General features: G+C 39.1%; 1 protein-coding gene across 2 annotated transcripts in view; it reads left to right on the forward strand.

The window, feature by feature from the left end:
* raly (RALY heterogeneous nuclear ribonucleoprotein) overlaps window positions 1–14082 on the forward strand; it is a 64550-nt gene that overhangs the window by 35170 nt on the left and 15298 nt on the right. For both annotated transcript variants that reach the window (XM_027010751.2, XM_027010752.2), the window contains exons 2-4: window positions 6024–6286; window positions 8926–9001; window positions 10171–10218. In XM_027010751.2, coding sequence (XP_026866552.2) covers window positions 6028–6286; window positions 8926–9001; window positions 10171–10218 — 383 coding nt within the window. In that variant the 5' untranslated portion in view covers window positions 6024–6027. The remainder of the gene's footprint in view (window positions 1–6023; window positions 6287–8925; window positions 9002–10170; window positions 10219–14082) is intronic.

Genomic DNA, 14082 nt, shown 5'->3' on the forward strand with positions numbered 1-14082 from the left:
TTTTAGGTAAACACAAATTGCACACTGCTACTGTCACTCAAGGTGTTCCCCAGGGATCTGTCCTTGGCCCTCTCCTGTTCATTATGTATATGATACTCCTTGGTCAGATTATCTGCAGGCATGGTCTTCATTTCCACTGTTATTCGGATGACACTTAGATCTATATTAACACCAAAGCTAACACTATCCTACCACCTCCTGTTTTATACTCCTGTATCCAAGATCTCAAGCAGTGGATGAGCATAAACATCTTAACTCAATTCTGATAAAATGTAATTTCTACTTATTGGCCAAAATATCAAAATTCTCCAATCTTAAATTAAATATGGACAGTATCTTGATCAGTTCCTCATCCACGGTCAGGAACCTTGGTGTATTCTTTGACTCTTCTCTCTCTTTTGAACCCCACATCAAGTCAAAAATGCCCTTTTCACCTCTGTAATATTGCTAGGCTTAGGCCCATGCTCTCCACACATGACGCTGAGACCTTGGTTCACGCCTTCATCACCTCCTGTATTGATTACTGTAACTCTTACTTGGCATCCCTAACAAAACCATCCACTCATTTCAATATGTCCAAAACTCAGCTGCAAGCATCCTCCTTCATATAAGGAAATCAGTTCACATCACTCCTAGTCTACATCAGCTACACTGGCTCCCTGTCCCTGAACACATTCAGTTCAAAATCCTCCTCCTTACATACAAAGCTCTGCATGGTCTTGCACCTCCCTATCTAGCTCAACTCCTACTCCCTTACTGCCCCACCTGTACACTTCAGTCCTCTAATGCAGGTCTCCTCTCCATCCCCAAGTTTAGACTGGTGTCTGTAGGAGGCAGATCTTAGTGGCAGAGGCAGATCTGTAGGAGGCAGATCCTAGTGGCTCCAAAATTGTGGAACACTTTACCTCAATCTCTCAGTCTCTGCTCCACACTCTCCTTCAAATCTCAACTTAAAACATACCTCTTTTTCCCAACACTTTTCATAACCTCTTTTCTTATCTGTATTTGTTAATAATTGTGTTGTGTAAATTTGTGTGAACTTCATTTTTTCCCCCCACTATCATTGTAAAGCAACCTTGTGTCAGTGAAAGGCACTCTATAAATTGAACTTATTATTATTATTATTATTATTATTATTACTGAGCATCATCCTTAACACAGTTACAGATATAAATCATTTGGCTAACTATAAGTTGGACAGTGCCTGTAAGGTTATTAGCATGATGCATATATTACCCCAGAGTCATACAGATTCTCTATCTCCACACACACACACACACACACACACACACACACACACACACACACACACACACACACACACAAAAAATATTGCCTAGCTGTCTGCCTTAGTACAGCAACGACTTTCCCCCTGGCCTAGAAGGCTCACGAAAGCTACAAAAGTACTGTAGCTCTGTTTATTTAACAGTGTTTAGAAGTAGATGGGCAGAGTCAGGTTTGCCCATGAGCAGTATTCATGGTCCTAAAGCTTGCCTGTTTAATTATGCATCCAACATGTGAAACAGGAAGCGAGGAGTCAAAGCAAGAGGTTATCCGTGACAGCAGATGGACCCCATGGCTAATTGAAGCTGGCGGAGGGAAACATTCCTCTCCATTGGCTGGCTAGGATGCTCTTAACATGAAGTATCCTTTTAGTTAGGGCTTTGGTTTCATATGTTCCTTCTAGGCACCCATTTGTGGTCAAAAGTGAATGAGATGAGACTGGAGAACATGTTGCCTTTTTAAACTTTTGACTTCACAGTTCCTTCTTTTGTGAGTTGCATTTTCTGCATTTTGTTTGTGGTCTTATCCTAGATTTTGCACTTGGCATTAAAGTTTAGGACTGATGACTAGTGTGCGTTCATGGTGTTAGGCAATGGCACATGTAATGTGTTTTTTAGGGGGACATATCTACTATATTGACAGTACTTGATATTTTTAAACATTATGGGTTCTCTTTCAATAATAAAGCTTATAAGATCTTCTAAGATAAGAACTATAAGATCTTATAAGATAAGAACTGGCATGCACACAAATGAGCAGGCATACCAGCTGTCCTTTTTCTGGGGGAAGGGGCTCTATTGCACAAAATCAAATCAAATCAAATCAAATTTATTTATATAGCACTTTTTACAACAGATGTCACAAAGCAGCTTTACAAATGTCCAAGCCCCCAGTGAGCCAGCCGAGGGCGAGAGTTGCAAGGAAAAACGTCCTAGAGCATGAGGAAGAAACCTTGAGAGGAAGCAAGACTCAAAGGGAGGGGCCCATCCTCCTCTGGCTGACAATGGTCACCACAATAGTAACAATTTTAAGAAAAATATAAATAAATAATAATAAAATGGAAAAAAATAAACAATTAATGTCTAGTCATGTTAGACATTAATTCCCAGTTGTAGTCTGGTCCTGATGGTGTGCGTGTGTCTGAAAGCCATCCTCCACGATAATGTCCATCAAGGGCAACAGAGAAGTTGTTGGCTGGATAGAAGGTGTGGTTGGCTACAGCAGGGGACATGAGGGGGTGGTGGGAGTATCCATGACAGCTGAGATGGGTTGAGGCTCAGTAACATCATGACATCAGGTGCACATCAGCAGAAAGAGAGAATAGATTATTAAGCATGTCCAAATATGAGAGTGTGTATTATGGAACTATAATGTGCAAAGATGGACTCTGGCTGATCTAGTTATTGTTAAAAGGATAGAGCCAGAAGGAAAAACAGGCATGAGGGCACCCTAAAACGTCAGCACTCCGCTGCTCTCAGTCAACAAACTTGAGTGACAAAAGAGAGGTGAAGTGACAGCATCATAACATCCCAGTTTACCATAATTCTCAATACCCATGGACCCCCAAATCTGCACCTTTACCTAAGATGGAAGTAGCTAATAAAATGCCTGACTGTACAGATAGGTTTTTAGCCTAGCCTTAAATATTGAAACTGTGTCTGAGTCTCGAACATTTACAGGAAGGTTATTCCATAGTGTGGGAGCTTTATAGGAAAACACTTTCCCTTCTCAGATCAAGTGCTTTAATGAGCCAACCTGACATAGGAATAGCTGTAGATCAGTGTTCCCCCCAACTAGGTTTCACATACAAGCCCATACACACAGACAGACAGACACACGCACACACACACACACACACACACACACACACACACACACATATATTTTGCCTTTATGCCCATATTTCCTCTTGCCAGCATTGCCTAGCATCAGAACAAGCAATGATGCCACAGGTCCAATAACTCAAACAAGGGAGGAAAAAGAATCACTACTGTCACCTGTCCTCTCTTTCTTTCTCTCTCTCACTCACTCTTTCTCTCATTTTCTCACTCTCTCATCTTTTTATGTTTCTCATTCTCTCATCTCTTCTCTTGCAGGATATGACACTCTGACCTTCATGCATTAAGGTCAACCAGCATTCATTTCCATTGGCTAATTATTTTGCAGATGATATAGGCACAATGAGTAATAAGCAAGACATCTTCTCCTGACAGGAAATTAGGGGCCTAACACAGGCAGCATTCTGTTCAGGGAAGGATAGAGCAATCTCATCATTACAAGTATACTGATTTACTATGGACTTTTCTTTAATCTCAAACAACACCTGCCTGTGGACACACTCAAACTTTGAATTTAGAGGGAGATTGGAAGAGAGAGTGACAACAGAAGCAAGTACAAGTTTAAAACAACACTAGGACATTCAGAAAAGTGTTCCTTCATCTATGGTACCACCTGGAGTAACAAATTGAAGATTACAAAAATCTCTTTAGAGACAGCTTTGTGTGTAACTTCAATGAGCACAAAACCTGTTGTTTTTGTATTTGTGAAGAACTTTCTGTTCTTTGACATGTAGAAACCTAGCCACCTGAAGTAGGAGTGGAATAAACAATAGCAAATGTGCAGATTGCAAACAGGTTGCTCTAGCTTGTAGACTCTCATTCTCATTCTCATGAGAGTCTTTTCTAAGAAACACACTGAATGAATGAGAGTGTGTATGTGTGGTTTACTAACATAGACATCTTTAGAACAAATGGGAATGGGGGTATTGCTTAATATTTATTAATTAATTATTAATGAGGACAAATCAGGCCTCCAATTATCAAATGATCCTAAAGCAATTTCACAAACAGTTAATGTATTATCCTTGTTAACATAGTTTTTCTCCTGGTAGTTTGTTGGCTTGGAGGTGGTCTTTTAGGTAGTTGAGTGCTGTTTTGAGGACTGACTTAAGTTTGTCCCTTTGCTGAGATTGCATCTGGCTTATAACGTGAAGGACATCCCTTCTAGTAGCAAGGAGAGATTTTCTTTCAAAACTCATCAATGGAATTTAAGGCCAAGAGTTTGAAACTGCCAAAGGTCTTTCACTGTGGGCCAAAGTTCAGCAGCAAATTACATCACATCCATGTCAAATGCCACAAAACCTCACGCTGCCAAAAAAGCAAAAGAAAGTAGAGTAGCATTTGTAAGTATTATGCCTTTGGACTGACTTTGGACTGACTGGAACTTGGCTGGGTGTGCATGAGTGCACAGGAGAGAGAGGCAGATTCCCAAGTAGTTTGGAGGTGGAAGCAGATGCTTGAAGATGAGAACAAAACTTTTTAGTTTAGTCTGATGCTCTGGCAACTTTCTCTCAAATGCCAGTTCACCAGTACATACAAAAATGTAACATTCACTGGGGCTACTTCCTTTCTCATAACTTTATCTGCTGTGATTAAACTATTTACATTGCCAAAGTAAATATCTTTAGGAAACTTTGAGACTTTGTGTGTGTGTGTGTGTGTGTGTAGCTCAAGTATTTATTTAATTTGTACCTGTATTTAAAGTTTCTAAATAGATTTATACTAACATTTACAGCATAGGTTTTCCAGAGTGACTTGAATATATTTACATATATTTATTAGCATTGATTCCTGTATTCAGCACTATTCTATTTCAATGGTATCTTTGAATCTAACCTTCTGTATTGGCTTGGATAAATTCTATGAGTAGATGATAAAGTACTTTTGTAAGGTGCTCTGGATAAAAGCGTCTGCTAAATGCCGTATTTGTATTCTTGACAAACTCCTATATGCCAAAGTCACATGTTTTCCTCTTCACATGACAAGAGAGAGGGGTTTGTATTTATAGTATGTATAATCTGTGTATGTAGGATGGTGTATAAGAGAAGGCAAGACAGAAACAGGGTTCAAAATGATGAGAATAAGATTGAAGTTGACATCAAATATCTGCTACTCAAATTTCATCACTTTTCTACGCAAAAACTAGTTCACCTATTGGTCACATATGATTGGAAATTAAATAACAATTATGTTTCACTAATGATACTCCTGCTAAGCACATAAATAATTATCTGGGCTGAACCAAGCACTCTTGATTAGGTCAATCTTGACAAATGTTTAGCAATTATTTTCTTAATACATGTTGAGAACTAATAGCACAATTAGCTAATTATCTCATTCAGATAGTGTGAGATGATAATACATTCCTGTTGCTAAAAATGAAATACCAGCTGGTAATAAGAACACAAGTTAAACATTTATCGATTGTATAGAATAGAAAAAAAAATTAAGCATGAAGTGTATACTTTGAAACTTCAGTTATTCATTTGCATTGTCGCATGTGTGAGTTACTAATGGTGTTAAAAACCTGCTGTTGGTCAGGAGGATCACATAAGTATGTCAGACAGAGGTAGTAAGAATGGAGCATTGAATTAAAGATGCATTAGTTATAGGTGTTAGGTGTTCTGCTACCATGTGATTATCTATGCAGTCATATGCATAGTTTCCCTGTCTAGGGAAAACAGGCCTATCTTATTAGTTTTTCATGTGATAGAAGTATTTAGGCTGCCAGTCTTGCTTCTTTGTTGTAACATTTTATTCCTATTATTAAAAAATAAACAATAAATGGAACTACAAAAACTGCACAGCTCCATCAAGAAGATTTCAAAAGCCCATTCTGAATTATCATGTCATTACCATATTATTCACTTCCTGTTTTTAATTTTTTTTTTTTTTTTGCAGAGCCATGATGTCACTGAAAGTCCAGACCAGCAACATCACCAACAAAAATGATCCCAAATCCATCAACTCACGTGTGTTTATTGGGAACCTGAACACTACAGTGGTGACAAAGACTGATGTTGAGACGATCTTCTCCAAATATGGGCGTGTATTAGGCTGCTCTGTTCACAAAGGATATGCTTTTGTTCAGTATGCTATTGAGAGACATGCCCGTGGAGCTGTCCTTGGGGAGAATGGACGAGTGCTGGCTGGACAGACCCTTGGTGAGCAGATTTAATCAATAGTTTGACTATTTATTTTATAATTTATAATTTGGTTGTCCATAATATCTCATGCAAGTCCTTGCTAGACCTAAACAAATATACTTAGATAAATGGAGACAGCATGTCCTACATTATGAGTTCTGCTATATTGTTTGATTGGTTGCCCTTACAATTTGCAAAGGAAGAAAGCAGCATATCTTACCTTATCACATTTCTTTAATTCTTCTGTGACAATTTTAATCTCACTCCGTAACCACAAACTAGAGGCTGAGTTCATTGATGTAACTCTGAGTGATACTGTGGAAACTAGCAATGGAGGCTAGGTTAAAATTAGTGTTGAAGACACAACAGAGTCTGTGTATATATATGTTAAAAATATCTTCTGACAGGAAGATATTAAAACATAAGAGAAATCATAGCTTCTCAAAGGAAACAGAAGTATGACATTTTATAAAGAGATTTTGAGGATCAAAAGATTGTGAATATTTTTAAAATTTGGGGACCATGACACTGAACCACAGCTTCCATCGATGATCAGCTCATCCCAGTGCCTGGGGTGTGTCTCCAGAGCTAGAGAGTGTGCCAACAGAGCACAAGGACACAGAAGCTAAAGCCAAGGAGACATCTCAGTAGCTGAGATGGACTGTTGGTGGAATGTAATTCTGGAAGGAGAATGCCCAAAATGACAGTAGTAGAGATAGGAAACATTTAATGGTTTAGCATATCATATCTATGAGAACTTGGAAAGTTATAGAAGTTATAGTACCGGCAGAAAGGAGGTAATCATTTATCTTTGCTCAAGCAGCAGATTTAATACTGTTTGTGTCAGAAATTCTAAGTGGTATTTCTTTTTTTGTTTAAGGAAGAAACACAAACATTGTCTGATATAGGTATCTATAAGGCATAGAAATACATGCAGTTTTGTATTCAGAATGTAAGTATGAGTATAAAAACAGTTGACTATAACATCTTTGTCTTATTGAATATATAATAGTTTATGAAAAGGTATCCAGCAGAAAATAATTTGCATAAAACATGTATTTTACCTATTAGCTAGTATTCAGGTAATACCAACTTCAGTTTGGTGTGTTCACACCTGATGGTGAGGAGGTGTGATTCACAGGCTATTCATAAAGATCTGATTTGAAAGCACACTGTGCATACTCATTAGTCTGCAAATTACAAAATGCAATGCACATCTGGAAAATGATGACTGGAAGGTCAGTGATGCATGACTAAAAATAAAGTGCTTCACGGGTGTAATGTTTACACCATATCTTGTTTTAGAAACACATATTCATCCCTTCATTTATTAAATATTGGTTGCTGTCACGTTTGGCCCTCCTCACATCCTTATTGTCATGGTTACCCTATCTTGTGTATTTGTTTTGTTTTTGTGTTTCCTTTTCTCCGCCCTTCATTTGTAGCACCTGTGTCTTCTTAAATTCTTATTAGTACATGCATTTAAACCCTGTCTTGTTCCCTTTTTTCTTTGCTGGTCATTGTGATAATCCTAGGCTTTGTTCGTTTCCAAGCATCATGTTTTCACTGCCTGTTTGCTATCTCTGTTCTTAGTTATTTGTTCTCATCATTGCTTGTGTTTTTCTTATAGCCTGCTTCCCGTTTTTCATCGTGTTTTGCTTCATTTAGCTTAACCATGTATTCCCCTGCTTTATGTATTGGTTCTCTGACCCTGGACTGTTTCAGTGATTATGATTCTGGATTTGCCCATAATAAATCTCACTCTTCTCTGCACATGCATCCGACAACTAATCGCTCACTGTATTCAGGCCATCACACATATTTTTAAACTGTTTTCTCCTGATCAGTTATTCAGTCAGGGCACAGTGGGTCCTCTAAGAAATAACATTTTTTGCTCCTTTAAGATAAATAAGGGAGAACACAGGTGTTCATCAGCAGGTGTTCATCTCTTGCTGACACTCTTTATCTATTTTAGTCCCAACAGCTCCCATATGCTTGTCCTACTCAGTGTTTTCCTCCATTGTTCTATCTCCATCAACCTTATTTGCTAGTGACTACATCTTTTTCTCTTTTTCATCGCCCTATTCTCCACTGCCAGTTATCAATACCAAGTATGACCATATCAGGATCAGGTTAACAAGATTTGAGAGCCTTCTTAAGGCTCCTTCTTAACTTCTGTATGACAGTCTGACTCCTTGTCTGCTCCATCTCTACTACACCCATCTTTACCATATCTAAAACTGTCCATATCTCTCTAATCTTGGTCTGAAATACCTATGCACTTGTGCCTGCTCTTGTTACATGATTCTTGGAATTAAAGTTTAGAGAGGCTTAGAAAGGTGAAGAGTGAAGAATAGTATAGAAGTACTATATGTTGCAGTGTATTTTAAGGCCCTCTCGCTGAAAAAGTTATCATGTTAATGAAGCTTCATACCAGGTAACCGGTACTTTAATAGTCTTCATAATAATTGAATTGTAGTGACTTTTTCTACTGTATGGTTGCCAGTTTTTAGTAGGTATCACTGTGTTGCAGTGTAATTGTATGATCAAATATATAATAATAATAAGAAGAAGAAGAAGAAGAAGAAGAAGAAAGGAATGTCAGTATACAGTGAAAACCATGGTTTGGTCACGATAAAACTTTCCTCTGTTTGCAGATATCAACATGGCAGGTGAACCCAAACCCAACAGGCCTAAGGGTTTAAAGAGAACAGCAGCAGCAGCACTATACAGGTAAGGGCAGAACTCACCTCAATGCTCCACCACTCATTCTCTGGTTGTATTAACCCCATGGGTAACTGTGAACATGAGTCAGGTTTAATTTACACAAAAAAATGCTGGAATGAAAAATGCCCTGAATTAAACTGAAATCCATTAGGTTCCATATGGTTCTCTCATGTGGTTCTCTCTCATTTATAGTGAAATCCGTATGAAATTGGACAGTGTAAATAATATTGGTGGTTTTAGTTCCATGCTCAAAAAACATAAATTACAAACAGTGGGCAGATCTCATAATTTTAAGTGTTCATCCTCATTTCCTTTCATTGCCTCCTTTCCTTGTGTCTTATCTCCTCCCGCTGAGGAAATAAGGAAAAGATATGTGAATGGAAGAATCTCTTAAATACTGTTACATCTTGAAACCCAGGTCATATGAAATGTAATATGAAATTGTGCATACGATGCAGGATTTGGACAGACTTGCTTGACTGTGCGTTAGCAAAAGTCAACAACATAGTGAACATGAAATCCTAAATGTGCCAATTATTATATCAAAATGAAATACAGAACAAAATAAAATTGACAGAAACAAATGCACTTTGTAAAGAGATGTTGCTCCTGCCACAGCTTTTAAACTGAACCAGATGTGGCTAGAGGTGAAGAAGTATACCATAGGCAAACATCACATGCTGGATAAAAAATTATTCACCACAGAAAACATTTGGCATTGTTAGGTCCGTAAAGACAGTGGAGTGCGATCAATTTACAGGTCACATGCTGGAGGAGGTAGAACAGAGGAATCAAGGAGGCAGTTAAAGATAGGAGATCCACACGACTACTTTAGCTTAAATTTACATGGTGAGTGAACAGTATAGACATCATAGCCTTTCTTATATTTAGTACTTACTAAACATGACAACTTTATTCATGTAGGTTTTTCTAGTTACTTCCAGTATCCTTTTAGTACAAAGCGGAAGAAACAAAAAATGTGCCATTGTCCAATTATTTACCTTTTTTTCCCCTTGATATTATTCAAATACAACCTTATTACAGAAATATTAGGCAATTTTGTGTAGGCAAAGTGTTATAAAGTTTGAAAAAATAAAAAAGGTTTACTCAAATCTCTGTCTGATATTGTAGCCTTTAGTAATTTTGTTTGTTTTTTGTGTGTATTTATTTTACAGTGGTTATGACTTTGACTATGATTACTACAGGGATGACTTCTATGACAGGTGAGAGATTTTTTGGAAACAATAATTCACTTGACATACTTTAAACTAGGTTTAACTCTCTGAACTGAAATTCTAAAACATGATGTAAGAGAAAAAAATCAAAATCCAATTTCATGATTAATCATCAGCATAATTAAATCCAATTTCATTGCCAAATCTAATTTCATGATTAATCATCAGCATAATCAAAATGAGGACATCGCGTAAAAGACCAGGCAAAATAAAAATGCAGACAACTTGAACAATAAATAGTTTAAATTACTAAAGGATGCATGGTTATTTCAAATGAAAAGTTATAGCATACTTATAGTTTTGGAAAGTAGTTTGCATGTTTTAAATTAGGACCTGTTGTTTTGTTATATACTCTGATAACTGCCACAGTCTTGGGCTGTGGACTCTTGGGCATGTAGAGAGGCAAGGATTCTCAGGATGCCAGGCGCCTCTCTGGTTCCCTTTATTTAGTAAATAAATCTGTTCATTAATTAACTGAGTTGTGTGTATGTGTTCAGTTTTGGTTCACTGTTGCTTTTTGCAGTTATTGGGGTGTTAATAGTTGTTACTGTTGTATGTGATTTTTAATTAACCCTCCCCCTATTTTTCCTGTTAAAGCAGTCCTTTTCTCTATTGCTACATTGCTTCAATAAAAGCAGTTATTTTTTGAGAGATGGTGTTGTCTGGTCTTCTGTGCTGATACTACATTAGTGTTAGAAGTTTGATGTTGCAGTCAAGCTTGAAGCAATCGAGTGACATGTCTACAAACTTGAAGGCAGGTGTCAAAGAAGATGGAGCTGTAAGGAAGGGGGATGCCAAGCATAATGTCTGTCCCCTGCTGGTCAGGTCCAGCCAGCCAAGAGAATGGTGGATGGCTGGGGAAGACTCAGAAGGAAACAGCTTGCACTGCTCAACAGCGGAGCCCAGCTGGTGACCGGCACAATAGAGATGACATGCATCACCCTATCATGCTACAACAGCAAGGGTGTATGGGATCCATACTGTGCACAGCTGCAAGTGGCTGCTCAGCATCATGGCTGGATGGTGACAGTCACCAACATATCTGTGTCTGGCACTGGAGAGAAAGTACTACAGGTGCTCCTGGACCTGCTGCTGGAGCAGCATGATGACCTCGCAGAATTGACCACGGCCATATGATGCTTTTGGCATATAATGGCAGCACCTGTGTCTCTCACCGGCAACTGCTTATCTCAAGCCTGTCACAGGCAGCCGCGTGGACATGAGGGGAAGGAAGGGTTTCTGGTCATAGAGGGTCTGAGCCAAGTGCACAAGTTCTTGCTCGTGCTTAATTCAGGATGCATGCATACTCGGTATGGATTTGTTCATGGTGGCCAGCGCTGTGCACAACCTCAAGAAAGAATCGTTGGATTAAAAGAAGAGGTAAGTGAAGCTGGCAGTGGCAGCTAGTGGCAGCTAGGTGGGTCCAAAGGAACTGAACACCAGTAGGTTGGTGGAACTTCAAGGATGGGTGCACTGTCACCACGATGTTTTTTGTTTTTTCATTTTTTTTCATTACAGCGTTTTGTTTTTTTTTAATTCGCATGCTATTCCAGATATAAAATTTAAATATATTTAAATAGCGCTTTTTACAAAGGATGTGGTCACAAAGCAGCTTTACAAATGTCCAAGTCCAAGCCCCCAGTGAGCAAGTCAAGGGCAACAGGGCAAGGGAAAACTCCCTAGACCGTGAGGAAGAAACCTTGAGAGGAACCAACACACAAAGGGAGGGGGGCATCCTTCTCAGGCTGACAACGATCACCACAAAAATAACAATTTTAAGAGAAAAATAAATCAAAAGATGAAAAAATAAGCAAACAATGTCTAGTCCAACTTTCTAGAGGTCTTAGTCTTGTCCTGATGGTGTGTATGTGTCCATGACCCATCCTGCAAGAGAATGTCCAGTAAGGGCAATGGAGAAGTAGTTGGCTAGGGTGGAGGTGTGGTGGGCTACAGGAGGGGACATCACGTGGTCGTGGAAGTAGCCATGGCAGCTGAGATGGATAGAGGTTCAGTAACATCATGCCATCCTGCAAGAGAACTTCCATTAAGGGCAACGGAGAGTAGTTGGCTGGAGTGGAGGTGTGGTGGGCTACAGCAAGGGACATCAGGGGGTGGTAGGAGTAGCCATGGCAGCTGAGACGGGTTGAGGCTCAGTAATATCATGACATCAGGGGTAAGTGTAGCTCAGCAGAAAGAGAGAATATCCAGGTACAAGGGTGTGTAAATGATGGAACTATAATGTGCAATTATGGACTCAGGCAGATGTAGCTATGGCTAAATAAGAGCCAGAAGGAAACACGGGTATGAGGGCACCCTGGAACATCAGCACTCTGCAGCTCTCTGTCAACAAACTTGAGTGACAAAAGAAAGATGAAGTGATAGCATCATGACATCTCAGTTTACCATAACTCTCAATGCCCATGGACCCCCAGATCTAGACCTTTACCTAAGATGGGAAGTAGTTAATAAAATGCCTCACTGTACAGATAGGTTTTCAGCCTAGCCTTAAATATTGAGACTGTGTCTCAGTCTCTAACATTTACAGGAAGGTTATTTCATAGTGTGGGAGCTTTATAGAAAAGGCTCTGCCCCCTGCCTTAGATTTTCTTATTCTTGGTACTAGTAGAGCCTGCACCTTTTGATCTAAGCAGACATGGTAGAACGTGGTGGAACGTAATGTTTCTCTAATGTACTGTGGAGCAAGAACATTCAGTGCTTTGTAGGTTATTAGAAGTATTTTATAATCAATACAAAATTTTACTGGGAACCAATGTAAAGTAGCTAATATAGGATTGATGTGATCAAATTTTCTAGTTCTAGTAAAAACTCTGGCTGCTGAATTTTGAACTAGCTAGAGCTTGTTCAGGCACTTAATGGTAAAACAGGATGGTAAGGCATTATAGTAGTTCAAACTTAAAGTAATAAATGCATGGACTAGCTTCTGCCTTGTGTGAGGAGAACATGTTAATAATTCTTGAAATGTTCCTAAGGTGGAGAGAGGCAATAATAGAAATATTATTTACATGAGCTTCAAATGAGAGACTGGGATCCTTAATAACTCCAAGATCTGATCCCAACACTGGACTAGACCTACTCACTGGTGACAAAGCAAAATGTCTCGGCCCTGTCTCTAGATGAACTGATGCTGCCATGTCAGAAACAGCCTGCCTAACCTAGACCCACTGGAGTAACTGAGGCTCCCAAATCTACATAAAAGTGGCTACTTGAACTAAACATAATGTAATAAGGCATAGAATGGTTACTAGCTGGGCCACCCAGTGGAAGATGAGTTCCCTCTTGCATCTTGGTCCTCCAAAGTTTTCTTCCTTAATCCACTCTAGGTTTTTTTCCTTGCCAATGTCAGTAGCTTGCTCATTATAGATCTGGCTCCATACATTTGTAAACCTGCTTTGTAACAGTGTGAAAAAGTATAATGTGCTGTATACATTTTTAAAAAGTGTTACATAAATAAATTTGACTTTGCCTTTGACTTAGCTTATTCACAGCCAAGGAGGAAGATTTAGTGCTGCCCAGCACTTACACAAGTGACACTGCACCAAATCAGCTCCATCACTACCGGCACTGTATCAATCCATAGAATAGTCCCTGGGCAGTGCCCGTGCTCCTGGCAAAGAAAAAAGATAATAGCAGGTGCTTCTCTGTGGACTCTGTGTAGTCTGTGACTCAACCATATCAAAAATTGAGACTCATATTACCCTGCTTCAGTCAGTCTGCTCCAATGCACACATGGATAGGGTCATCATGCATGTCCTAGGCCTCCTTTTCACCACAGATGCAGGAGACACTATATCTCTGTGGCCAAGGATTATGTCACGAGGCATATGCGGTCCT

Source organism: Electrophorus electricus, chromosome 3 (assembly GCF_013358815.1).
Source record: "Electrophorus electricus isolate fEleEle1 chromosome 3, fEleEle1.pri, whole genome shotgun sequence".
NCBI classification, from domain to species: domain Eukaryota; kingdom Metazoa; phylum Chordata; class Actinopteri; order Gymnotiformes; family Gymnotidae; genus Electrophorus; species Electrophorus electricus.